Genomic DNA, 27,954 nt, shown 5'->3' on the forward strand with positions numbered 1-27,954 from the left:
TGTCCTCTTTGGTCCCTGTAGGCATCCAGGGGGTTAAAAAAAATGCCAAAACCATGCCAGACAGGAGGAAAGGTATGTATTTACACATCTCTCCTCCGCGCGAATGACTGGGGCCCACGTGTGACAGCACACAGCCAATCAATGAGCAGCTCTGACGGAGACACCCACTGATTGGCTGGCAGTTCCTGCAATAACTGGGCACACGTGGGCCCCAGTCATTCGCACAGAGAAAGGTATGTTTAAACACATACCTTTCCTTCTGTCCGGCATGGTTTTGGGTTTTGGCGTTTTATTATTTTAATGCTGGGAGTTCTAGTTCAGCCAGAGAACTACAGGCTGCTTTCCTCTGATATAAACAGCAAATTGGTCCCATTATCCCTAACACAACCTCCCTGAGTACACTGCAAACATCTGTTTACAGTATGTTCTAGCAGCACCTCCACAAGCAAGGCCACCTCATTTCTATTAGATGTATAAAAATTAAAAAACCTCCTCCAGATCAAAGATGTCTTTAGGAACTGAAGAACAAAATCCTAGATTGATCTTCCCTCATAATTTTATTTAGAATCAAAACATTAAAATAAATAAATTAAAAACGATTCAATCCTTCCATCCTTTCCCTGTCTTCAGTCTATAAACATATTCCAACTCCGTCGGGCCTCTGACCTAGTTAAGGAAAACATTCTTGGTTTTTAAACTTCCTAGGGGTCATATAGTTCATTAAACTGCAATCTTGTCTACCACTGCAATGCACTCTGTGCCATGTTGGAAGCTGAACTGCCACATGTTAGTGCTGCCCACTGCTGTAGCTTAGCTTAGTCAGCCAGCTAGTTGGATGCAACCTTTTGGCCCTAAACTAGATGAAAAAATTACTGAAAATGACTGGAAATAAATGTTATTGAGGTTAATAATACTGTAGGAACAAAAACAGACCCAATTTTTTAAATTCTAGCTGTTTTTATAATTTTTTTTTTAGAAAAAATACAGATCCAAAACCAAAACACGCAATGGCCGGTTTTGGCAAAACCAAATCCACATCCAAAACATGAGGAGATACAGATCCAAAACCAAAACACAGGGGTCAGTACACATCTCTAAATAATATGTATATACTGTAGACTCCAATTAATTAATAGAATAACCTCTGATGACAGCTGAGTGCACTAGTTATTTTTGTCAATTATCCTCTGTTATGAGTTTGTAATTAGGAAACAAATGTTAGAGGTTGTTTAATTCAACAACACAGAGGGTCTGATTCTGAGTTGTATGCAAAGTGACAAAGTCCCTGGAAGGGGCAGCCAGGTCAGCGAAACAGGGGGCATGGCAGCAGCAATGGTGGGCGATGCAGGGGCATGGCAGCATTATGTTGTCATTGGGACCCTGCCCCATCGCTATACAAAGCCAAACTTACTGGCATTGTAAAGCAGGGGATGGGGCTATAATGATGCGATTCAGCGTTAATCACTTGATCTGCCCCCCCACCCAAACCACCCACTTTCATTTGGTAAGTGGGTAGCTGTTGGAAGAGGGAGGATTTGTGGCCGGTCCGGGAGACTTGCCCTCTCTTGAGGGTGGCCGGGAGCGCCACCCGATTGTCCTGGCTGTTCAGTGAGAGTAGTCAAGTATGTGCAGAAGACTGCTTTCCTACTTTATGCTGTTAGTATCTATTCCATTGATTCTATAGCGGCAGCCATCATCACTTGTATCTGCACTTGCACCATCTCCATGCTAGGCACCAGAGATCCATCAGAAACAGGCTGCCCTCGTCCATACACATGACTAACTACATGATGAATGGAAATTAAGAGAATATTTATGAGAGCTTGTTCATCACAGTGAAATACACCTCCCCCAGCAGAGAGAGCACAATAATAATATCCATCATCCTCAGGCTGCAGTCTGCTAATGGATAGGATGCTGACTCCCTGATATGGATCCTGTGAATCTTTCTTATGTTATTGAGGGTTTATAGTTTTGGTTGTTTGAACTTGAACTGCCAACTGCAAGTTTAGGAACACTCCTGGGATTTTGGTACAACCAGACAGGGAGGTTATCCCCAATTACTGAACCACCACTCCGAGTACAGGTCAGACGGATGTTTGTACCAGCAGACACTGACATCCTGAATCACAGTAAACTGAGCCACAGAATCTAAATCAAGAAGAAGAGAAAGTTACATATAAAGAAGCTCACAGGGTTTCCTGGGGTTATCAGGCTGTACAAATAATTATATTTTACAGGAGCAATAAATGAATAAAAGCTAACTGCAGATTAATCTGGGAGCTAATACAATAGCACAATACACAATGGTATGGTGATAATAGCAGAGGTGACTGATTGGCAAATAACAGAGAAAACTTGTGCCATAGGTAACCATCTGAAAGGTATGGGTAGAGACACTGTGAGCTTTGGGGGTGGCGTGGGCAAATGCTTGGGGACATAGCCATGCCATGGTACAAATACCCGAGCCCTCTCTACATGCTGGAACCTTGTAGAAGGAGGTATGGCTATGCCATCTTGGTAGAATGGCCTCGTTCGTCTCTTGGCACCCCTGGTTATAGACTAGCCTCTAATTCTGAACATTTTGATCATCTCTAAGTAATGTTCTTTCAGATGGCAACACCTAAAAAGAAAATGGTATATAGCATAGACCTAATAATAACAGTAGGTTAGAGATACTGTAAAATAATGTGTTTGGGCTTTTTGGTAAAACTAAACCTCTTTTTCAGTATCACAATGGAGACAGCATGTGTTGGCTATGTTGCTGTTAGTATGCATGTCATCTAGGACTTATTGATGATAAAACTCAGCAAAAGCAAGATGCATCTCACTTCTTCTGTAAGTGATTCTTTACTTCAGAAAAAAGGTTGATGTCCCACAAAACATACATGTCTTGTCATGCATTCCATATTTTTATATTTTCTTAAATTGGGGTCAATTCATTTACAAAAGGAAAGGGGCTACTGGTAATTATTACCACTATATATTGCATCATATCGATGTGATATAATATTTTTAAGGTGGCATTCACAAATACTTACCTGTACCTGCAAAAGTAACCATGGTATTTCTATGTATTTTAAAGACTGTAACCTGTTCAAGAAACGTCAAAGCAATGTCCCAAAATTTTTGAACAATGGGGCATTCATAGCAAACATGGAAAAAGCAGATGAATCCGAGCAGGAGTCATATATATAATCTCCAATGAACCTTAAAATAGTTTTCTTGGATATCCATAGTAATAAATGCCTTTGCAATTCAGATTTTAATGCAAGACAATACCTGATGCAGGGTCCAGAATAGGTGTAAACTACTGAGATAGCGTCCTTAGAGCCAACCGCATAAATGCGATGATGTTTAAAAGGAGATGGAAACCGTAGAACTCTCAAGCGAGTATGTGATTGAATGTAACTGCTAATCTGTAAGTAGCGATATTGAAGCAAAGGAGGGACATGGTATTTTTCTTTCATAACCGCAAAAGTGGAAGATGCAAACTTTCCCAAGATCCCAAGATATGCATTTATCTATCAGTTTTATTAGCGATCCAGAATAAAGCTTCCTTTAAGCAAGTGAGGCAGTATCCAACCCCCATGCCAATGCACTATTTGGTCCTCTGTGTCGAGAGGTGCTGCTGAACCCAGTAGGGTGAAATCAGCCTAACCAGTGCATTGAATGGAAGCGCACTGCTCATATTGCAGCAAGATTAACGCATAATAGACTACTGTTCTTTCCCGCCACACATTTTCCAATATGGAAACAGGTCCGCCACCATACTACCTTACTAAACACCCCAACAAATACTCTTAATGAACAAAAATTTTCCTTCCTCCATGAGGTGAACCCCGTTCTTGCAAAAAAGATGGGCATCCTGAACCCTGATCCCTGATCAAAGGGTGATGCACCACCAAGCTCTCCTGGCCACCTATTTAACTTTTTCTGGCCTTGTCAACCCTTTTACCACTGTACTTACGCCTCCATGAAAGTCTGGCAATGATGTCGGACCACACAATGGACCTGATTCAGCAAGGGACGCATGGATGCAGATGCATGCAATTGTCTGATGATCACGGTCTACGCATGTGTCTGGGTCGCAGTGCGTGAACCGAACACTGCGTCCGCAAAAGCAAGCACAGTGAATACTCAGACCCAGGGAAAAGTGATTGACAGGAGGTACCGTTTGTGGGTGGATATGGGGAGTTGTCGGCCGAACGCAGGCTTACCAGTGCATTCACACCCCATTACTAGGGCATGCATATATTAGCCTCTGAGATGCTGGACGCAGCTTGATGTCCCTCTGCGTGCAGGAAGTCTCTCAACTCCTGCGGCAGGGTCAGGTCTACCTTTAGTCTGCATGTGGCTCTGATGTTACTCGATGTTTTCTCAGCCTTGCGCATCAGTATGGACATTAGTGGAGGGTAAAGGGGGCAACATTATGTAGTGCTGGGCGTCTGCATATCTGTGCTGTGATTACCATACGTATGCATTCATTAGCATATTCTCACAGCGGTCGGGTGCATGAGTCTGCATCCATGCATCCCTTGCTGAATCAGGCCTAATGACATAATCGGGCCAAAGCCTCGCCAACTCCCCCAATTCATGTACAATGACGTGCTGCAACTCGATAATCACTAAAACGCCAGGAGACCCAAATGAATCTGCCACCATCTGTAGACAGGGCAACAAAGCCTCCCAACTCATACCCCTATGCCCCAACCATCTAACACTACCCCACCGGTGGAAAAGAGAGGCATCTGAAGCAAAGTGGTATTGACCAACCCAAAATATAAAAGAGTGGCTGACAAGCCAAATGGGCTTAGAATCGAGGAAACCACCTGCAATACAGAAATAAACACGAGTACGAGTAACTATATAGACTATCTCAGAGGGAGGAGAGGGGAGGGAAAGAGGGAGAAGGAGAACTTGACCCAAGGTAAAAATCTTCAAAAAACCTGCTGGATCTTTTAATTTTTGTACTATTTGATTCTCATACTTTTATTAGTCAATCAGTGTACAATGCAGGGCAAAAAATAGGGCAAAATCCCTCGAGACCCCCACCTAAAAGGTGACGAGTTGGCCGGAGCACTCAAGTCAACAATCAAACAAAAATCAAGATTTCACATGAATATATCTCCAATAGACCTCCATCTTCCCAGCGACTGGATCTTTTGTGATGAAAGACCTGAAGAAGCTGCAAAAGTCACTGCACCAATTCTAAAAGAATGGGTGCCGAACTCTGAGGTGGAAAACATTATATGCCGGATGCAATGATTGAAAACCGACTGAAATTGGAATTTAGCGAGAAGGGAACCATCCACATGAATAAGCCATGCTCCTGCAATAGGAGGGCGGCATCTAAGATACTGGGAAGCTAAAGGTACCGGATAGATCGCCTCCTCTGAATAGCATCTCAGGGACACTCAGTGACCCCTGCCCAACTGGTCGATTTTGGATCGCCGAATCCGGCAGAGCACTGTGTCGCGAATGACAATATGAGAGTGCAGCAGCGAGGAAGGGACGGAACGCAAGGGCGCAACCAGCTCGCTGATATGAAAAGCTCCATGGAAGGCCATCACAAAACTGAGCCGGAATAGCTACATTTCGAAGGGGGATGAGCAAACAACTTGCAAACAATTTATCATACGTAACAATAGGTCAGGTCCAATGGGACGCCTCTGATCATCTACCGCAGGATGCTAGTTCGACCAACCGATTTCTGGATCAAAAAGCCCTTAGTAACATCCTTGCGCCCCGCCAATTCCAAAAAAGAAAGAAATACCGGCAAGCCTCAAGCATAATAGCACGCAATGAGGTACCTGCTGATCTCTGACCCTGCAGTAAAGATTCCCACTATTTCCACGAAGCCTGATAGGTGGTTAAGGTCCAAGGAGCTACTGACCGAATTGCGTGATAATCTGCCAAAAATGAGATGGACAAGGGTCACCCAGCAAGGCAGCGGCTTGAGCCAAGGACCGAAACTTAACCCAGTCCTGTCTGGACAGGGCGTCAGCAATAGAGTTGTCAACACCAGGCACATGACAAGCTGTAAAAAGAATGTTAAGCTGCAAAGCGTGCAGCACCAGCAAGGCCAAGTGGCACAGCACCAGAAGAGATGAGGATCACTGGTTGTTGATCGCCTGCACCTTCTCAAGGTTATCACACCAGAACACCACGGACCGATTACACAACTGAGGGCCTGATTCAGAGCCGCTCGTAAGCGGCCGCTCGTTCGCTCCGAGCGACGTTCGCACATCTGCGCATGCGTATGGGTTGTAATGCGCATGCGCCAACCAGTCAGTGTGGTCGGAAATCGTGTGCTCGCAAAATAGCGAATGCCTGCTAATTTGAGTGACAGGATGCGGCGTTTGTGGGTAGTAACAGGGGAAGGTGCTTGAAAACGGGGAGTGGAGATCCGAACGCAGGCGTGCCAAACGGTCAAAATGGGCATTTTAAGGGTGTGCATAATTAACAAAGCAGCGTCATCGACCACGTCACTTGGTTGTCTTTTAGCCTGAACTGCTCGCATGATTGCGGTAGGAAAATCCTACCACAAGAATAGCGAGCAGTTCATATGCCTTTCGGTGTACTTGATTAATCTAATAAATAGCGGAGATGGCGTATGATGCGAGCGGCCAAGGGGCGTCTTTACAAAATAGCGAGCGCATGTTTCGTTTGCTCGCTCAGACATAGAGGCGTCAACAGACTGCAAAGAGCGGGCGCTCAATTTAAATAGCCGGCCCCTTTTTCTGAACGAGCGTCCGCAAATAGCGTCCGGCTCTGAATCAGGCCCAGAGAACCCCACAGCTCGAGAGGCACGATGATGGGAAAGAGTTCAAGAAGGAGCATGTTTTTGGTCAAGCCTGACCGCTCCCACTCCTCCAGCCACTCCGAGAAGCATGAAGCCCCTTTCAAAAAAGCACCAAAATCCGATGAGCTGGCAGCATCTGTAAAGAGCTGCAGGCAAGCATTGAGCTGGGGAATTGAAGGCCAAATGCGCACTCCATTGAAATCAAACAAAAAGGACTCCCATACAGCCAGTTCTAACTTTATCTCCACAGAGAGACCCAAAAAATTATGCGGCAAGCGCAATCCCACCAGAGATCGCTACAAATTATGGCAAAAGACCCCTTATAGGGATAACATCACAAGCAAAGTCCAGCAAACCCAACAGGGATTGACCCTGTATCAGCGCAACCTTCCCTGATGCTAGCGCAAGAATGATGGCATCCTGCAAATGACAAACTTTGTCCCTTGGCAGCCGGCAACAGCCCATGGAGGTATCGATCTCAATACCCAAGAAAACTAATCATGTGGTAGAACCTTCCATCTTGTCGTGTGCAATCGGAACTCCAAATTACATGAAGGTGAGCGCAATGATTTTAACCTGAAGGCCCAACGCATAAAAAGTCATTCAAGTAGTGAGCTACACCCACTTCACCAGAGCCTGTGGCCACACACCAATTGAGAAAAGAACGAAAGCATTCAAAGAAGGCACAAGAAATTGAGCAACCCATAAGGAGGTATTTGTCCAAGTAGTACCCATCTGCTAGCCTAAAGCCCATGAAATGGAAGGACTCCGGATGCAAGGGCAAAAGAAGGAATGCAGAACGATATCCACTTTAGCCAATAGAGAGCCAGGACCGGAAGTGCAAACTAGAGTAAGTGCAGAGTCGAAGGACTAATAGCGCACGCAACAGACCTCCTCTGCAATGGCATCGTTGACAGATTCATCTGTGGGGTGTGACAAGTGTTGTACAAGCCGGTAACTACCCGGAGTCTTCTTGGGCATGACAGGGGAAAGAATCAGGCCCAGCACAGGAGATTCTTCAAAAGGCCCAATCATGCACCCCAGACCTTATCCTTGACAACTTGAGGGAGATCGTAAGCAGAACGCAGGTTGCTGGGGAACCCAGAATGCACTGGACCAGAAACTGGAAGACGAAAGCCCTCGGCAAACCCACCCCACAAAATTTGCCGTCCCGCCGTAAAGGATACCAGTCAATCCACTTGGACATGGCATCCATACGTATTGGAGACACCGCTTTACTTAGAGGGCCCTGAGCCAAGGCGTTTGGGGGCAGGCACTGAAGCAGCAGCTGGGGACCCACCGTTACTTCTGAGGCAATCTTTACTGGGGTGAGCTGCGTTGCATCTAATGTAGAGGTGACGAAAATGACTGCGGCCTGCCATTGTGCAGCTGCTGTTATTTAAGGTGTTCCCTTTTGCCTGAGGAGGAACAGGTGTCCTCGGAGACAAGAGAGACAAGGACTGCACTGAACGCCCTGGTGTTGGGACAGACAAGCTCTGGGTGGATTGGGAAACTTCCATCCACACTTCTTTACATCTTTACAGCCCAAATCCAAAATTTATACTCTATTCTGTTTTCTGCAAAACTCCTCATCATACTGATGCCAGACCAAACCCCGAGATGATTAAAAAGACCATGTATCAAGTGGAGATAGTGGATAACATTAAAATGTTCCGACGGTCTAGTCTTCAGGTAGCATGCAGAAAAACACAAAAACCTGATAACCAATTGGTATAGGACTTATAAGCTTCTACCCCAATGCCTCCCTTCGCTTTTGCTGCTGCAAATGCCTTCTTAGCTTTAGCTGTGAGAGTGAACATGTCCATGTAGCGACCCTTGCGTATGCAATTTCTAACCTGCGTGCGTAGGCCCTGCGTGACTTCCGTATTGGCACAGTGCACCACATCAGAGGGACCAGCCCCACCTACTACACTAGTACTCCTCCCTGAGGACCTATCACTAGAATGTCTCCACGCACGGTTATGCCTAGATCTCTTAGATCACTTGTGCCAAGCCCTGCGAGAACTATCGCTAGAGGAGAATGAGGAATTGCAAGAAAAACTTGCATCAGAGGAAGTTTTGCACTCACCAGAAGGCACACCACCTGCATTGGCAGAACCAGGATCTGCGACAGCGCCGACACCGGGCATTCCCGAGGCAGCTGGAGAGGCGGCAATGATGGCTGGAGAGGTGACCAAGGGAGTGTCAACCACACTGTCACCTAAAAGAAGACACAGAGGCAGAGGAGCCGCGACGGCAGCTGTAGCAAAAGAAATAGCAGGAGCAGCATGCTCTGTGCCCGCCCACTGTTGAACAAGAGGCACCTACTGTGCCTGCACTGCTGACGCCGCGGGCATGGATGAGGACACTCCAAATAAACCTGCACCTCCTGACTGCTGTGACAGCAGGTGTGTAAGAGAACCCACCACTAACACCAGGAGCCCAGCAATGGCTGAAGAGCATTATTGCAATCCTGCCTAGCTGCAATAACGCCTCCAAGCCTGAAGGGATCAGCAGCAACTGCCATTGGGGAACCCATGGCAGTATGTGAGCCCAGCATTATGGGTGTTATAGTACTAGCCATCTGGCCCCTCCCCCTGGCCCAGGAAGATTGCAGCTGGCTCTCCCCCTAGCCCAAGAAGATGGCTACTGGCTCTGCCCCCCTGTCATAATGGAGTGTGCCAGCACCAAGGCAGAGGAAGGGGCGCAGGTGTGGCCAGGACTGGATTGAGCCACACGCACCTGCAACTCCACGGGGGGCCTGACAGCAGCCGCATCTGGCTCACCGGAGTGCCGGAAGTACTGGCGCGGCTGCCTAGGAGACACGGCAGGAGCGGGGGCAGTTGTAGTACAGGGGTAGCCAGGTGGGCGGGGTCAGAGCTGGCACGGCGGCGGTGAGACATGATCAAATGATGGTAGGAGAGAGAGAGAAGAAGGGACAGCAAAGGAAAGACTAAAGTTCACAGAAAAGGAAGTAGACAGTGAGATAGGATGAGGGAAAAAAAAGGGCGTCAAGAACAGAGAGTGACAGGAGAAAGACAAGGAATAGAATATAATGAAAGACCAGGGGAGAAATTTACTAAAGGTCGATTTGCAGGTCGATTTGAGGAGTGATTTAGCACTTCTCAAATCGACTCAAATCGAATGTTTCAAAACCAATGATTTTGCCAGATTTACTATAATTCGTTTTGAAGTTCGATTTGCATTAAAAATTCGATTTAGGTCGATTTGTGAAAGTGATTTGTTGTTCGGTTTTGCCTTGGAAAACGCAAGCCGCATCCCAAATCAAGTCGATCTGCAAATCGAAATTGTAACACTTGTACTAATTTCTCAAGCACTCAAACGCCAACAATGCTTAGCTGTGCTAATTAGCACTGATTATGGACCATGGAACACATGCTTTGAAAGAGGTGCATGTGTAGAGTGTTGTTATCCAAACTCACGATACACAGCACAGAGAGGTGTTTGAGAGAAATCCTGGTTGTGAACATCCTACCTGTAGGTACATATTATGGATCATGGACGAAGAAGCCAAAGAGAGAGGGTAGTGGAGGATAGTGGGCATATGGAGAGAGGTCCTTCTGGAGCCGAAAGTGATGCTGCCATTGCAGAATCATTTACAGAGGATGCTGGTGGCCATGAGTCAGATGATATGCCTGTTTTGCCACCTGGTAAAACAAAATCAGGGAGAAATATTTGTTTTAACTATGCACAAAATTGTGCATTAGTGGATGCTTTGCTTCCAAATTATCATTTATTATTAGGGAGGAGTGCCAGACAAACTGGCACTCCTCCCTAAAGTGTGCCATGTGGTAAATTGCAGTTGCTGCAGTTAATGCAGTTGGTACTATCAAACACACAAAAGTACATTGTCTAAAAAGATTCTCAGACATTCGGTGCTTAGTAAAGCAAAAAATGGCAGATGAAAGAAGAAGTGCCATTGCACTGGTGGGGGCTCACCTCAAGATACCTCCTTTAATGAGTATGAGGAAATAGTTAAAAGCATAATCCCTCTGGAACTTGTTGCAGGGGTGAATGTGCATGACACAGATGCACCACCACTTCGGCATGTGCCTGGTGAGTATCTATATTTAAGTTTTGGGTTTGCACCTACTTTTGTTTTTGTAATATTATTTTGTGCAAAGTATTTCATTTTTAGTATGTCTAAAGCTGCATACACACACAACGATTTTTTTAATGAACGATTTTAGTAAACGATTTTTTCCCTTGAAAAAATTTACTAAAATCGTTTACTAAAGTTGTTCATTTACTAAATGTCATGAATGATTTTTATGAACTACAAACGATTTTTGCATATTCCCTTAATGAAAATCGTTGAGTTGACAAGTCAGACTGAACGACAAACTACAAACGACAAACTACAAACGTGAACGCGCATGAACGATAATCGTTCATCGTTTGACTCAGAAAGTGAACGATTTTTGCCATCAATTATCGTTAAACGATATCGTTTAACGATAATCATTAAAAAAATCGTTGTGTGTGTATGCAGCTTTACTGTTTTTTTACCAGTTAAAAAGTTAAATCTGTAATTGTTTGTTATGTGTCAGTGATGTGTGTATTGTTACTGTTTTAATGGCACAAAGGAAATCTGCACCTGAACATTCAACTAGATGATGAATTGGCAGGTAATTGTGTTTCCCAACATTTAATTACTAATACCAAATCACATAACTCTCCTTTGATCTGAAGTTTAGATATTACCAATGTTTTAATTTACTATTATTAATTAATGAAACAGTGTCTGTCATTGTATAGCATTAACCATGTTTATTTTTTTTTTGGTACCTATAAAAGTTTGGAAAACTCTAAACAATGTGAAAATCAAGTTTATGTACCACACTTGATTTTGACAAGTCTATATGTTTTTGTATATAAAAAACTAGTGTGTTTAAATTAAACTAACAAATTGATTTCAAAATCAATTAAGGGCCATCTTCACAATGGACTCAGCTGGACTCTAATGATGGTTTGCTCGCAAATGATCCAGCTGATGTTGATCAGAGTCCCACGCCTCTTTTGGAAACATCTGCGGATCCTGGCCTTGATTGTGGTATGGTTCATTAAACCTAAAAATGTTAAAAATGAAAAAAGATTTAGTTCTGGCTCTTAGTTACTCCATGTTTTTTGTAAAAACATTTTAATGTGGCATTTTCGCCAGTGTGTGGTTGTTTTTTAATTTTTATTTAATTACTATAGATTTGGAAACCACACTTTTGCAACAAAGCCCCAGGGACCAGCCAAGTGGCGAAGATCCGAATTTGGCAACGTTTACTCTTGATTTGCAGGCAGTATCACCCACTACACCACTTGCAGAATTTCTAAACTCACAACCCGACCAACCAACACCACCCCTGGAAAATCAAATAGGCAGAGATTTCCTATCAGCCATTTCTTCATTTGAACAAACCCAAACTGAATTTCTCTACACTCAAATGAGGCAAAATGCTGGAAATAATAAGCTCCTGTGAAAGGTAACAAATGCATTAACCAATATTAATTCTAATATGCACATTATGGCCTCATCCCTTCAAAATCTAACTGAAACAAACATAACACAACAACAAGCATTATTGAGTGGTTTTCACACCACACAACAAACATCATTACTAATATTACTACCATACAACAGGCACACACAAATGCTATTGTTGTTTGGAGTAACAATATAAGTTCAGTAGCTGAGAGACTGTCATTACCTGCCACATCCAGTAGCATTACCCCAAGCACAGCCAAGAAACAATAGCACAAACTTGATCAGGCCGCAGAACCAGCGAAGGATTAACTGGCAGGAATGAGAATATTCAACCAGCTGGAAAAAAACATAAAAAAAAGCGTTAAATGTGTTTTCTTTTTGGGTTGTATGACTGTTTGTGTGTTCATTTGTGCTTTGTGGCAGGGTACAGTATTCGTGCATAATGGCTTTTTTTTATTTCATGTATACATTTGTTTCCTGAAGCGTGAAAAAAATATATTTGCAGTTCTGTTTTTGGCACAAATATTTGCAAAGTGTTAATTTCTGTTTGAAATACATATTATTGTGCAAGTAAGTAGTTTGTTTTGTGCATTTTTATTAAAGTTAAAAGACATTTGATGGTCTGTTTTTATTCCTAAAAGTATCACTAATGAATTTGTTAATTTAATTTGTTTGGATTAGTAGACAAGTGGTATTGTGTGTATTGTTCTAATGTAAATTGCCAAAAAACAATAATGTGCTGTTACTTTCCGTGTGGGCGAAAACGTTTTGCGTGGTTACACTTTTTGCCTAGGCGGAAACATGTGTAGTAAGTTGCAAGGGAGGCAAAAAAGTATTGCGTGGTATGAATTCCTACCTATCTATGCACCCTAAATGTCGCTATTTAGCGTTATAAGTCGCACAATAAATAATTGCTTTCCAGACTTTGTTTCCAAAGCACAAAAAGATAGTTACACGCTGTGATCTAAATACAATTGGTGCAAACAGATTATACAATCACTAGGTACAGTCAAATACATACGCATGCGCTCTGAATCTAGATTCCCGGCATCAACTATGAAACCTCCGTCAACAGCAAAGAAAAGATGACTGACTAGCTTATTCAGTGTGCTTGCATATAAACCCTTGCAGAGATAAGCAATACAATAGAATAAGTTGGCATAATCTCATTGGTTCTTCTTCCTTGTTCTCCTGTTACAATGCAGTTCATAGGTCAGTTTGTATTGTAATAGTTCAGCCTCCAACAACTTCTTTGTGTCCGTTTTCCTGCCGAAGAACAAGTCTAAACTGGCTAATTACATTACATGAACAGAGTACATTTCAATGCCTATCTCTCTATGATCCATAATTCCAAGATGCATGTTGCGATTTCCTTGCCAATGGAACCGGAAATCTGCAAATAAACAATGGTTCAGATTGGCAGCAAACACGGTCTGCTTATCATGTACTAAACCTGAGATCTTAAATACAGTCGCTTTATTACATAATTAATAATGAATAAAACCTCGGATATTAACCTTAATGCTAGGAAACCTTCCTATGTAAGTGTGCAAAGTGTAAGTGTAAGGATATTAAGAAAAGACACTAGTTAGCGTTGTGCGACTACATGTTTGTGGAGTACACCGTGGTACGTGTTTTGCAGGGTTGTTCATATTATATGTTTTAGTAAATGTATGTATTTATATAATGAGGACTTTTAACATTGCTCTATTGCGTGTTAAGCGCATGATGCTAAAAAAATAGCATCGCTCTATGTACTTATAATGTGTGAGATTCACTGAAATGGCGCTGGCAGCCATTCGCAAAATGGCGTCTTGTTGCCATTTGCAAAATGGCGTCATGCAGATTTTAATTTGAACAGATTCTGGGCCTAATTCAGACTCGCTCGCGAGTGCTGAGCGCTCACAAACGGATCGATGGTGCCCTAGTGCGCATGCGCACGACGGAGGGAGCTCTGTTGTGCGCATTCGCGAGACCCGAATAACGACGGCCAAGCCGTCGCTATGGGTCTTGCACCAAAGGAGGCGAGCTGTCGATGGTGAGTGACAGCACGCCCCCTTTGGTGGGCATGCCGGGGGCGTTGCTGCCCAGATTGAGGCGTTCCCATGGGAATGCCTACCATCTGGGGCCGGCCCCACTGACATCACTAGTGATGTCAGTGGGAGTGCTTTTGGCTCTGATAGAGCCAAAAGCACTCCAGGGCTTGCGGCAGCAAGACCCTACCGCAGGGTCTCATCGCAAGCCCGATGGTCGCGATGGTCTGGACCATCGCGACCATCTTTTTGGCTGCTCACATAAGCTGTGGGTGGTCACCCACAGCTATGCGAGCGGCCAGGAGGCCACTCCAATTTTAGGTAGGAGGACCCTGGTTCCGAGCGAGTGCTCTGGTCAGAGCGTCCGGCTCTGAATCAGGCCCCCTGTCTCAGTCAATCATCCGGCTTCGACAGTCCACCCTTTGATAGCCAACAACATGCCATCACACTCTGATTTTTAAAAATTTAATTTATGCTTACAGTATGACATATTTAATGTTATATTATGGGATGGCACAAGGTGGTTCTTAAACCCTCAATAATGTGTCTCTGGGGGACATAAAACTACCCTTATACGCACACCGCAGATTTTGGGAGATCATGGGAAAGATGTGGGGATGCATCTAACCTATAAAGGAAGTCTTGGAGGTGATAGGGTCTTACATTATTTAAGATTTTTAAAATAACATTTCATAATACATTTCATGCATGTCTAAATCAATACTTCATCTGATGGTACATTCTAGTTCAGGGTTGTAATGTAGTCCTACATTTACCTCAGTATTCATATTGTTACTACTGACCACCATCATAATTTAATTCCTTTGATTTACCTTATCTTTACATTTTCCAAATTTCAACACAGTAGGAACACACCTGGCACATCTTACATCAGCCAATTACTAAGATGACAACCAATATAAGGATCAGGAGTTTACCTATGCCAGCAACCATTTCCTGGGCCCAATCTCCTAGACCAGAGAACCATTTCACTGGGTTCAGCCAAGAAACCCATTCCTCTACCTTCTCCTCTACTTCAGCCACTGAAGCATTATGGTTCTTCTGAAATTCCCATTTTAACTGCAGAATTTCATCCATCTTCCGGTCTATCACCTCCTTGGGGTCCCTGGTGTTGTTTGTAATATATGTGCAACACTTTACACCAAATTGGGTGGCCAAAGTTACACAATACCCTCCAGTGACAGCTGTTAAATAATTTAATACTAATCTGTGTTGCACCAGTTCTTTCTTGTAGGCCTGTAACTCCTTACCTGTGTACCTAAATGTGTCATCATACATCTCGGTGATATTATCTATTCATTTGGCAAGATCTTGAATATATCTGAAATTTAGTGTACCCCGAGCGATCCTGGTGGGATCCAATGCAACTAAGGGGTCTATGTACTAAGCAGTGTTATGAGACAGAGTGAAAAGTGATAAGTCTGTTATAAGGTACCAGCCAATCAGCTCCCAACTGTCATTTTTCAAACACAGCCTGTGAGATGGCAGTTGGGAGCTGATTGTCTGGCACCTTATCACAGACATCACTTTTCACTCTGTCTCATAACACTGCTTAGTACATAGACCCCTAAGACTTGAAAGCCAATTGTTTCACTAATTAACTGTGTGGCTTTATGTACATCACCAGGTATCATATTTCTTTTGTCTCTATGTTCATATTGTGTGTGAAGATATGGTGATGGTGTGTTTTTATGAATACCAAGCATTTCACCATGTGTAAGGGTAATAACCTCTGGGAGTACTCTTCCCAGATAACACAAACCTTCGGAACTCTGAGAGAGCCATTTATATGCTTTCCTTCCACATAAAAAATATACATCATTGGGGAGAACATAAGGAATAGAATGCATCATGACCATCCAACTCATTTCCCTAACAAATTATCCTATCTCAGGTTCTCCCATCTGGCTAATACACGTTTCTGGTACTCTGCCAACCATTTCTTTGGTGTCACTTACCGATACTGGAAGTGTCTCCCATTTAACCTAATTGTGCGTAACAGTTCAAAATGTATAGGCTCATAAACAGTTCTTACTGAGAATGTCATCGTCTGGTTATTTCCAGTCACCTCCCAACTTCCTGGTTTATTGGAGTTGGTGATGTTCAAACATAAAAGTGATTTATCTACTTGGTACTGGTGGAGTTTAAAATGAGGTGGTTTGGTGTTTAGAAATTTTCCATCCAGCATCTTCCCTTGTTGCAGTTCTAAAACCTCAGAGACATTTAATGGAAATGGCACTAACCCTACATTATGCTGTCTCTGAGGCACATGAGAACACACCCAACAGTCAGTCTGGTTTAAAACTTTGCCCACCATAGTATGATAATCCTCTAAAGGATACCCACCCCAATACTGGTTATACTTAGGTTGGCACTGCTGGATGCAATTCTCATCGACCATGGACCCACAAAATGCACACATACAATAATCCTCAGATGATAGACCTTCACACTGTCTCTGAGTTTCCAGAATAACAGATCTCTTAACAATTACTGTACTGGGTTTGGTCAGGTACCGCCCTTGTGACCGTATTGCTCCTTCTCCCAACTCCACTCCATTGATATCACCATCAGCTCCCCTGTCCGTCCTCTGTACTCCATCACAGAAACCAGAGATCCTGAAACAACCCAGGATAATGAGAACTCTGGGAGAAAACACAAAGATAACCACAGTAGACTAATCCATTGCTGAAAACAATGATCTACAAATTTCTTTAGCTCAAGGATTTCACTGTAACCTTTAACCTTCCTGGAACAGAATCACAATTGACAGGTCTACCTTTTCTGCCTCAATTCCGCCTTGTCTCTCCACCGGTTGGTTGACCTTCTTACAGTGAGTGGGATGGACCCAGGTATCTCTCTCCGCCACTTTCAATAAAGTTGTACTCGTCAGCAACACCTGATATGGACCTTCCCACCGATCTGTCAAACAACCTGAATGCAAGAAATTTCTGATCATAACAAATTCTCCAGGTTCAACATCATGACAGTTTGTTTCTGGCATATCATGTGACAACAATTTCAGTTTCTGCTGTTCCTGCTTTTAACTGTTTACTCATTGTTATAAGATACCTAATAGTAACCTCGTTGTTACTTTTCAAATCTTCCTGCGGACTTATAATCAAATGAGGTTGTCTACCAAACAGTATTTCAAAGGGAGACAGATTGAGAGGGGATGTAGGAGTTGCCCTGATTCTATGAAGGACAAGTGGTAGTGCTTCTGGCCAACCCAGTCCAGTTTCCACCATGATCTTACTTAATTTATTTTTAATAGTACCATTCATTCTCTTCACCTTGGCACTGGTTTGCGGCTGGTAAGGGGTTTGGAGTCTACTATTAATACCCATCAGCTTACACATGTTTTGGAAGACATCACCTGTGAAATGAGTACCCCTATCACTTTAAATAATTCTAGGGATACCGTATCTGCATACAAATTCCTGAACTATTTTCTTAGCAGCAAAGCAGCAGTATTAGTGGCAGCTGGGTATGCCTCAACCCAATTGGAAAACACATCAGTACACACTAATACATACCTGAGATTCCTGCAGGGTGGTAATTGGATGAAATCAATTTGTATTACCTGGAAAGGTCCATCGGTCAGAGGAATGTGGGATGGCTTGGTAGGGATGGTTTTCCCAATGTTTTTCCTCAAGCAGGTCAAACAGGACATTACTCTCTTTTCCGCTTGGGAAGAAAAACCCGGTGCACACCAGTATGCTCTCACCAATTTGCACATACCTTGCTTTCCCAAGTGAGTCAGACTGTGCACTGCATCAGCCAGGCTTGGGTAGTACTCCTTGGGGGCCCCTGGCTTACCTTGTCCATCTCTCCAGAGTCCAGGAGACTTTTGCCCACATCCCTTGGACCTCAAGACTGCCTTTTCCTGCATGGAACACAAACTTTGCATCTCAATTAATTTCTGCATGTCAATCGTTTGAAACATCATTTGGTTAATTGGTATGTTCACTTTTAACCCTGCTGCCCATTTGGCAGCTTCATCTGCCCTGTTGTTGCCCAGTGACACTGGATCGTCCTCGCATGTATGGGCTTTACACTTAATTACGGCCACTGCCTTAGGCAATTGGATCGCTGTCAGTAGTGCTTTTATATGTCTGGAATGTGCGAATGGTGTGCCTGTTGCTGTCATAAAATTTCTCAGATGCCATAGAGCACCGAAATCATGTACCACCCCGAAGGCATATCTAGAGTCAGTGTAGATATTAGCAGATTTGCCTTCTGCTAATTCACACGCTCTTCTTGGTGCCACCAGCTCTGCCACTTGGGCCAAGTGGGGTGGACCAAGAGGTTTGGCTTCTATGATGTCTTCGTCATTTACCACAGCATAACCTGTACATAACACTACAGTGTAAATTATCTATGACAACTCCCATCTGTGTAAAATGTCACATTTACATTTTCTAAAGGTGTATCCCATATGTCAGGTCTTGCAGTAAAGGTTTGATTCAGATATTCCTTACAATCATGTGCATCAATATACCATGCCTGCGTTCGGATCTCCACTCCCCCGTTCACAAGCACCTTCCCCTGTTACCACCCACAAATGCCTCATCCTGTCACTCAAACTAACAACCTGCCTGTGTTCAAGGAGAGAGCAATTTCTGATCGTAATAGCTAGTTTGCACACGCGCATTGCGAATTTTATGCATGCGCAGTTTAGCGAACATCAGTGGCATACGACCGAGTGGCCACAACGACTGACTCTGAATGAGGTCCAAAGTCCTGTAATGGCAAGGCCAAAATAGAAAAACCTGGGATCCACATTCTGCAGTATCCACACACTCCCAAGAAGGTACAGATTTGCTGTTGGCTCTGTGGCAGTATCATGGTCTGTATGGCTTGGATTCTGTCAGTGGTCAGATGTCCCAAGTATTTAACCCTGGACTGGCATGGCTGTAGTTTGTCCTTAGCAACTTTGTGTCCTGTTTGCGAGAGATGAAGCAATAAAAGTTTAGTATCATTTAAACATGACGTAAACGAATCAGAACACAACAATAAATCGTCCACATTTTCTATTAGAACAGATCCATTGGCAGGTTGAAAAGATTGTAAACAGTCGTGTAAGGCCTGGGAGAAGATACTGGGGCTGTCTAGGAAACCTTGGGGCTATCGTGTCCATGTGTATGTAAATGCAAATAAATGCAAATAGGTACTGACAGTCAGGATGAAGAGGGACAGAGAAGAAGGCAGAACAGAGGTCAATGACAGTAAAATGGGTTGCATTTGGTGGGATCTGCATGAGAATGACAGCTGGATTCGGCACTTCGGGGAATTGGCTTTCTACTACCTTATTAACCCCTCTAAGGTCATGTACCAGCCTATAACCCCTCCCACCACTTTTCTTCACAGGAAATATGGGACTGTTGGATACACTCGCTGTATGGACTAAAATTCCCTGTTGTAATAAACGCTCAATTATGGGATAAACCCCTATCTCTACCTACTGTTTTAGTGGGTACTGGGGAATTTTTGGAGCTTGCCTATCGATTTTTAAATTTACCATTACTGGAGCTACATTTGCCATCAATCCAGTGTCCTGTCCATCTTTGGTCCAGAGGGACCCCGGTATCTGAGATAACATTTGTTCTACTTGAGATGGATTTTTATCTGAAACAGTAGAGTGAAACATTAACCTTTGGGGAGTGTCCAATATATCTCTCACCTTGTGCACCACTCTCTCTGGGATATCTAAGAATATACCATCAGGGGTACAACATATGACACATCCCATCTTACATAACAAATCCCTTCCCAGTAGGTTAGTAGGGGCCACTGCTGCCAGGAGAAAGGAATGCCTGGTATGCAAAGGACCGATAGTAACCTCTGCAAATTTGGTTAAAGGATAATGTTGCACTTTACCCATTACACCCATTGCTGGTACTGTTTCGCTGGTCACCTGTAAATCAGCTGGAGATTTTATCACTGATCTGGGCACCCCTGTGTCTACAAGAAAAGGATGTTTAGTACCATCTATATCAACCATCATCACCGGTTCTTCCCTAGTACTTCCAGTTAACCTGACTAGCTGTAGACTACAGGTATGACCTGCCCCGTAGCAGGTGACTGTGGTGAATTCCTTGCATTCTGCATATATCCCTTATGTGGATATCTAGGTACTTCCTGGTTAGGGGGTCCTACCCTCTTCACCTTACAGTGCCTAATTACATGTCCCACTTCATTGCAGTTAAAACACCTTCATGAGTCAGGTGGGGAAAAGGTTGTTGTGTGGGTTGGGTGGTAGAGAAAGATTGTGAATGTGCGTATGAATTTTGAGAGGAATATGGTGGCTGAGGGTAGTATGGGTATTGTGGCTGTGTGTGATAAGTGGGGTAGGGCTGAGTTTGTGGTGGTGTAGGATTGGTGAGGGCATGTAGGCATGCAGGTACATGTGTGTCTGGTGGCTGTAATGGTATATTCATTCTTTCTAGAGCTTGAATGCTAACAGCCATTAGCTTCTCGCTCTGGGTCTCTCTCTTCTTGAGGATGTTTTTATCGTGCTCAATAGCAGACTCCCTGAGTGTGTCTACAGTAACTCCCCTCCAGCCAGGTAGAGAGGTCTGGACTCGGGTCTTTAGATTGTCTTTAAGACCATCCATAAGTACTGTGATGACCATTTTTCTATGGTGAGTGCTATCTTTAATATCTTCTACCCCAGTGTACTGGGTGATAGTCTGCAGAGTTCGGGTACAGTAATCTTCTGCAGATTCACTCTCTTTTTGTTTTATGGTGAAAATTTTACTCCAGTTAACTACTACCGGAAAATATACACCCAATTGAGTTATTATGCGGGTAATGTTACCTTAATTATCCTCATCTGTTAAGGGGTCATCTCCCTCCAATACACAATCCATGATAAACTTTTTCACCTTGGTATTGTGCGGAAGACACACCCTTAACACCTCTCGCCAATCTTTATTGGTTGGCTTGTGAGCATTACCCAAGTTTTTCACAAATCTTTGGCATTTTGCTAATTCATTCTTAGGGTCAGGGAAGTTAATCATTATGGAATTTAGTTCAGCTCTTGTCCAAGGACAGTGCATCACTACATCTCTTGTGGGCACCACAATATTCGCATCTGGATTCCCATTGGGAACAGTTATTGTCCGGATGGGATGTATGTCTGCCATAATGCTACCTTTGGCTGAATTACCTAGTTGAGGGTTCAGCCTGCTGCTACTATGTACAGTATTAGTAATCTCTGCTACTGTTAAAGCGGGGGTTAATACTTCCTGTACGGGTGGGGCTACCTCCATATCTGGTACTAGTGAGGCAGCAACCTGTGCTTGCTGAGGTGGTACACTTAACATTTGTGCAACATGGGAGAGAGTGGACATCACAACAGGGTCATCATCTACATCATCAGACTTTGATTGTGTTTCCAAACCACAAAAAGATATTATTCACCAAAAAGCATTTAGTTACACACTGTGATCTAAATACAATTAGCGCAACAGATTATACAATCACTAGGTACAGCTGAATACGTACGCATGCGCTCTGAATCCAGATTCCCGGCATCAACTATGAAACTTCCGTCAACAGCAAAGAAAAGATGACTGACTAGCAGATTCAGGGTGCTTGCATATAAACCCTTGCAGAGATAAGCAATACAATAGAATAAATTGGCATAATCTCATTGGTTCTTCTTCCTTGTTTTCCTGTTACAATGCAGTTCATAGGTCAGTTTGTATTGTAATAGTTCAGCCTCCAACAGCTTCTTTGTGTCCATTTTCCTGCCGAAGAACAAGTCTAAACTGGCTAATTACATTACATGAACAGAGTACATTTCAATGCCTATCTCTCTATGATCCATAATTCCCAGACGCAAGTTGCGATTTCCTTGCCAATGGAACTTGAAATCTGCAAATAAAGAGTGGTTCAGAATGGCACCAAACACGGTCTGCTTATCATGTACTAAACCTGAAATCTTAAATAAATTCACTTTATTACATAATTAATAATGCATAAAACCTCGGATATTAACCTTAATGCTAGGGAACCTTCCTATGTAAGTGTGCAAAGTGTAAGGATATTAAGAAAAGATGCTAGTTAGCGTTGTGTGACTACCTGTTTGTGGAGTACACCGTGGTACGTGTTTTGCAGGGTTGTTCATATATGTTTTAGTAAATGTATGTATTTATATAATGAGGACTTTTAACATTGTTCTATTGCGTGTGAATCGCACAACGCTAAAAAAATAGCATCGCCGTATGTACTTATAATGTGTGAGATTTGCTAAAATGGTGCTGGACGGCCATTCGCAAAATGGCGTCTTGTTGCCATTCGCAAAAAGGCATAGTGCAGATTTTAATTTTAACAGATTCTGTCTCAGCCAATCATCCGGCTTCGACAGTGGTTACACTTTTCGCCTAGGCGGAAACAGAAAACAAAGTAAGTGGATACAATGTTTAATGTTACAATGTCTTGTGTGTTTCCAATTTGCAACAGAAACAGTATCCACAACATGTCTGCAAGTTCCAATCACATTTTGGGCAAGCAAAAACAAGATAGTTTATTGGTTTGTAACGTACATATTTTAAAAAAAATTAACATACAACACCAGGCACTATTTTAAATATAAAATGAAAGTCGTTTGTAAATAATGTATAAAGAGTCGCTACCCAATAAATAGCTCTGACCTTACTATTTAACAAACAATTAATAAGAGGTGGTATCTGAAATTATTCACCTCAGGGTGCGCTCACATAGACATAAGGATGCATATAATATAATAAAATATTTTATTAAAATTACACAGTATTAACATATAAAAAACATTTATAAATCAGCATCTAAATGGCCATTCTCGCATATTCATCATAATGGATCAATAATAGTGTGTATGAACAATCAAAGGTCCACTTGTGTAAATAAGTATATTGATCTCCTTTAAGGTTGTAATTATGTCCAAATCGAGCAATATTGCACTCAAGTCCCGTCAATAATTATGCTCCTTATTAGGGGGAGGGGGTAATGAGATTTCCAAAGCAAGTTTCAGCTGTTAAATGTCCACTCCATTTAATAAAATATTTTATTGTATTATATGTATCCTTATGTCTTTGTGAGCGCACCCTGAGGTGAATAATTTCAGATACCACCTCTTATTAATAATTAAAAAAAAAAAAACTACTCTAAGCTTGTTAAAAATAACCACAAGAAAACTTGGTTAGTTAAGGCAAAACATGTGGTCAGGTTAAATGTGGATAAGTGTCTACAAAGTAAGGAATTTTAAACAACAAATGAGTGAACAAAAACACATATTAATGATTCTAGCCTATGGTTCATTATCTAAAAATTATGCAAGAAATATTTACACCTGAAACAGCTTGAAATTAGGGAAACCCTAATATGCCTTACACTTTCTGAACTCACAGAGTCATTCAAGGGGAACAACACACCTGCTTGCTCACTGTCTATTGCATAATCAGGGGGTAGTGGCTGATTTAAAGCCAAATTATGTAATAGGCAGCAGCAGAGCACAATATCTGACACTTTAACTGGATTATATAATAAAATGCCTCCCGATTTATCAAGACACCTGAACCTAGTTTTTAATAGTCCAAAGGTGCGTTCTATCACGGATCGAGTGGATATATGTGCCTCATTATACTTCTGCTCAGCAGGAGTATGCGGATACAACAGTGGAGTCAGAAGCCATGAAATACAGGGATAGCCTAAATCACCTAAAAAAATTAAAAAACAAAATTACAAAACAGTTTTTAATAATGTATAAATTTAAAAAAAAAAAACATAACTATTTACCCAGCAACGTACCCTCAGGCATTTGACCATTCTCAAATTTGGCATTGAGGGATGTAGGCATCATGACAGGAACCAGGGTAGCCAGTTACAACACTCATGATTTTAAGGTTTGCATCACAGACCACCTGCACATTCATAGAATAGTTATGATGGCGATTTATGTACAGGTGTGCAGTATTCCTGGGTGGTCTCAATGTGTGTGCAATCTATAGCTCCAAGGACATTAGGCATGCCAGCCAAACTATAGAAGATTACCCTAAGTTCATGCCACTGTGCTTCATGGCTACAAAAACAGATGTAGGTGGAACAGAGGGGGGTCATTGCAGCCATGACTTGGCCAAGGTGCCTACTAAATGTAGGCTGCGAAATACCAGGAACTCGCCCAGACACTGACTGGGAGGAGCCAGTAGCAAAAAAATGCAGAGCACACAGCAGCTTGTGCAGGCCTGATAGGGCACAAGACCGTGCAGTGTCTGGCTCAAGCTGAGTCTTGACAAGGTCATACAGCATCATAATGTTTGAACGTGTCAGGCGAAATATCTGTATAACCTCGCCAGCAGACAATGCATTGAGATTTAACCGCCCACAGAAGAACCTAGGCCTGCGTAGGCTCTGCGGTACCTCAATAATCTGCTGTTATTACTCTACTTCAGGCTCCTGGGTTCTCTGAGTCAGGTGGTGATTGGCATACCGCAGGTAAGCTCCCAACATCGCATAGCCAGGATCCGCCATTATAAGAAATATCACAGTGCAGCAGATGCTTGTGTACACTTTTATAATGAGACCAATTTAAAAACAACAAATACAATGAGGTTTCCAACATCAAATCTACACGATGGAGTGAGTCTATTATTTGGGTGGTTTGTAATGCGATTTCATATTCGATTTGGTGTGTGATTTGAAATCGAATCATAGTAAATAAGGTTGCTCTGTGTTGTTCAATGTACCAATGTTTTGCCGATGTTCGATTTAGAGTCGGTTTGTTGTGAAATTCGGTTTGGTGTGCGAATTAGCAGTCGATTTATGCTTTAGTAAATACACAAAAACAAAATCGCAGGCAAATCGCATGCAAATCGGACCTCAAATCACTCAAAATGCCAAATTGATCTTTAGTAAATTTACCCCCAGAGCTCTACAACTGCGACTATACAGCTGGCAGATCAAATTCAAAGAGGCAGTATAATATTACAGCCCTATCCACACTCCTACTAACCACTCACTTTAACAAAAAACACTCACCAATCCCCAACACTATGTCACTGTCTATCCCCAACACTACCCCTCTCTTGTCCTCAGATCTATCTGAACCTCGGTTATCTTTATGCTTGCAATGAGTGTCAGGATGCATCACATTCAAAATGTGTTGCATCATGCATCCCGCCCCGTGCATCTAAATGATGATGGTGACTTTCGGCTCAGAGTCATGACACATGTACAGTGTGACTTACGCAAATTCACAGTAAAAGAAATCACTCAACTGATTGCAACATCAACATTGCGTCCAACTCTTAATCAGGCCACTAATGAGAAAAGTTGAATGCTTTAGAGACCAGCAGAAATGACACGCCACTTTCATACTTATATCTATGTGTTTCATTAATGCTTAATGACAATTACAAATGTTTACAATGAAAACCCATGATAAGATGTTAGCTGAGACTGCAGTATCAGTAATGCATGTGTACTTTTTGTTCCTCTTCCCTATATGGTTGTAGCACTGTGCATATTTTATTACCAGCATAAAGAATACAGAAATACTTTCCATCATCCTCAATTTGTACATTGCTTATCGACAAAATGGCTGATCCTCCTGTTACAGATCCAGTGAAACGATCTGATGTCCCAGTTGGTTTAATGTTATGATTGCTGCTTCCATCACTGCTAACTATAAGTTTAGGGACACCCCCAAGAGTCTGATACAACCAGACTGGGTAATTACCCGCAGCTACTGAGTCTCCACTTCGAGTACAGGACAGACGGGTGTTCCTTCCAGGGGACACTGACATTTCACCATCCTGAATCACAGTAAACTGAGCCCCAGAATCTGAAACAAGAAGATGAGAATGTTACAGAAATATAAGTCTGTTATGTCCCTGGGAAGATCTGACTGCACATGTTTGTGTCTTACAGGAACAATAAGAGACTGTGAGTAGGAGGATTGTCCAGGACATGGTACAGGAGAAGCCAGCTGAGATGTATGCAAGAACTTGGTTACAGATCTTTATATACTCCTACATATCTTGTGTCTCTTTATGCAAACCATCTGGAATCTCCTTTGATGTGTATAAAAGGCTTATCTTCTATGGCAGTTGAAACATTTGCCTAAAACTGAGCACACATTAACCAGAGCTATCATTTACCAGGAGCGGCTATTTGAGCCATTTGGCTGTATAGGGACTTTTACACTACTGTAGCTGAGCCTATTTATCAGCTCATCACATTACAGCTGCAGTGCCACTCATGTTTCTGTGCACCTACCATACAGATTACATCTTGGTGTTTTTAGAAGAAAACTTGACATTTTTAGAAAATACCATTTTAATTTTTTATAGTAATAAGATAGTTTCTGGAAAGTAGCGTAAAGTGATTTTTTCTTTAATATCAAATATCAAGCAAGTGCATTTTAAACAGAAGTTTGATTAGGAATGATGTAGCATAACAAAATTCCCCTATCCCCCAGGAGAGTTTTAGGGGTACATTTGCTAAAAGTCGATTTTAATTTATTTCAAATTAATCTAAATCTATCAACACTAATGTTGTGTTTCTGGGGATAAATCACTTGAGGGAGATCGTAAGCAGAACGCAGGTTCCTGGGGAACCCAGAATGCACTGGCCCAGAAACTGGAAGCTGAAAGCCCTCAGCAAACCCACCCCACAAAAATTTGCCGTCCCGCCGTAAAGGATACCAGTCAAGCCACTTTGACATGGCATACAAACATATTGGAGACACCGCTTTACGTAGAGGGCCCTGAGCCAAGGCGTTTGGGGGCAGGCACTGAAGCAGTGGCTGGGGATCCACTGTTACTTCTGGGGCAATCCTGGTGTGAGCTGCATTGCATCTAATGCAGAGGTGACGAATATGACAGCGGCCTGCCATTGTGCAGTTGCTGTTATTTAAGGTGTAGCACTTCCCTTTTGCCTGAGGAGGAACAGGTGTCCTCGGAGACAAGAGAGACAAGGACTGCACTGAATGCCCTGGTGTTGGGTCAGATAAGCTCAGGGTGGATTGGGAGACTTCCATCCACAATTCTTTACACCTTTACAGCCCAAATTCAAAATTAATACTCTATCCTGTTTCCTGCAAAACTCCTCATCATACTGACGCCAGACTGAAACCCGAGACGATTAAGAAGACCATGTATTAAGTGGAGATAGTGAATAACATTAAGATGTTCCGACGGTCTAGTCTTCAGGTAGCATGCAGAAAAACACAAAAACCTGATAACCAATTGGTATAGGACGTATAAGCTTCTACCCCAATGTCTCCCTTCACTTTTGCCACCGCAAATGCCTTCTTAGCTTTAGCTCTGAGAGTGAACATGTCCATGTAGCGACCCTTGCGTATGCAAGTTCTAACCTGCATGTGTAGGCCCTGCGTGACTTCCGTATTGATGCAATGCACCACATCAGAGGGACCAGCCCCACCTTCTACACTAATACTATTCCCTGAGGACCTATCACTAGAATCATAATGTCTCCACGCACGGTTATACCTAGATCTCTTAGATCACTTGTGCCGAGTCCTGCGAGAACTATCGCTAGAGGAGGGCGAGGAACTGCAAGAAAAACTTGCATCAGAGGAAATTTTACACTCA

At 42.8% G+C, this 27,954-nt stretch overlaps 1 protein-coding gene across 1 annotated transcript in view; it reads right to left on the bottom strand.

The window, feature by feature from the left end:
* The window catches only part of LOC148517960 (immunoglobulin lambda-1 light chain-like), a 37,043-nt gene extending 9,357 nt beyond the window's left edge, over positions 1-27,686 (bottom strand). Inside the window, exons 1-2 of the mRNA XM_088477934.1 lie at positions 27,578-27,686; positions 25,875-26,183 (exon numbers count right to left, since the gene is read on the bottom strand). Of these exons, the coding sequence (XP_088334060.1) occupies positions 25,875-26,183; positions 27,578-27,686 (418 nt within the window). The remainder of the gene's footprint in view (positions 1-25,874; positions 26,184-27,577) is intronic.
* Positions 27,687-27,954: the final 268 nt, after the last annotated feature.

This window comes from Taudactylus pleione, unplaced genomic scaffold (assembly GCF_031769625.1).
Source record: "Taudactylus pleione unplaced genomic scaffold, aTauple2 ptg000205l, whole genome shotgun sequence".
Classification (NCBI taxonomy): domain Eukaryota; kingdom Metazoa; phylum Chordata; class Amphibia; order Anura; family Myobatrachidae; genus Taudactylus; species Taudactylus pleione.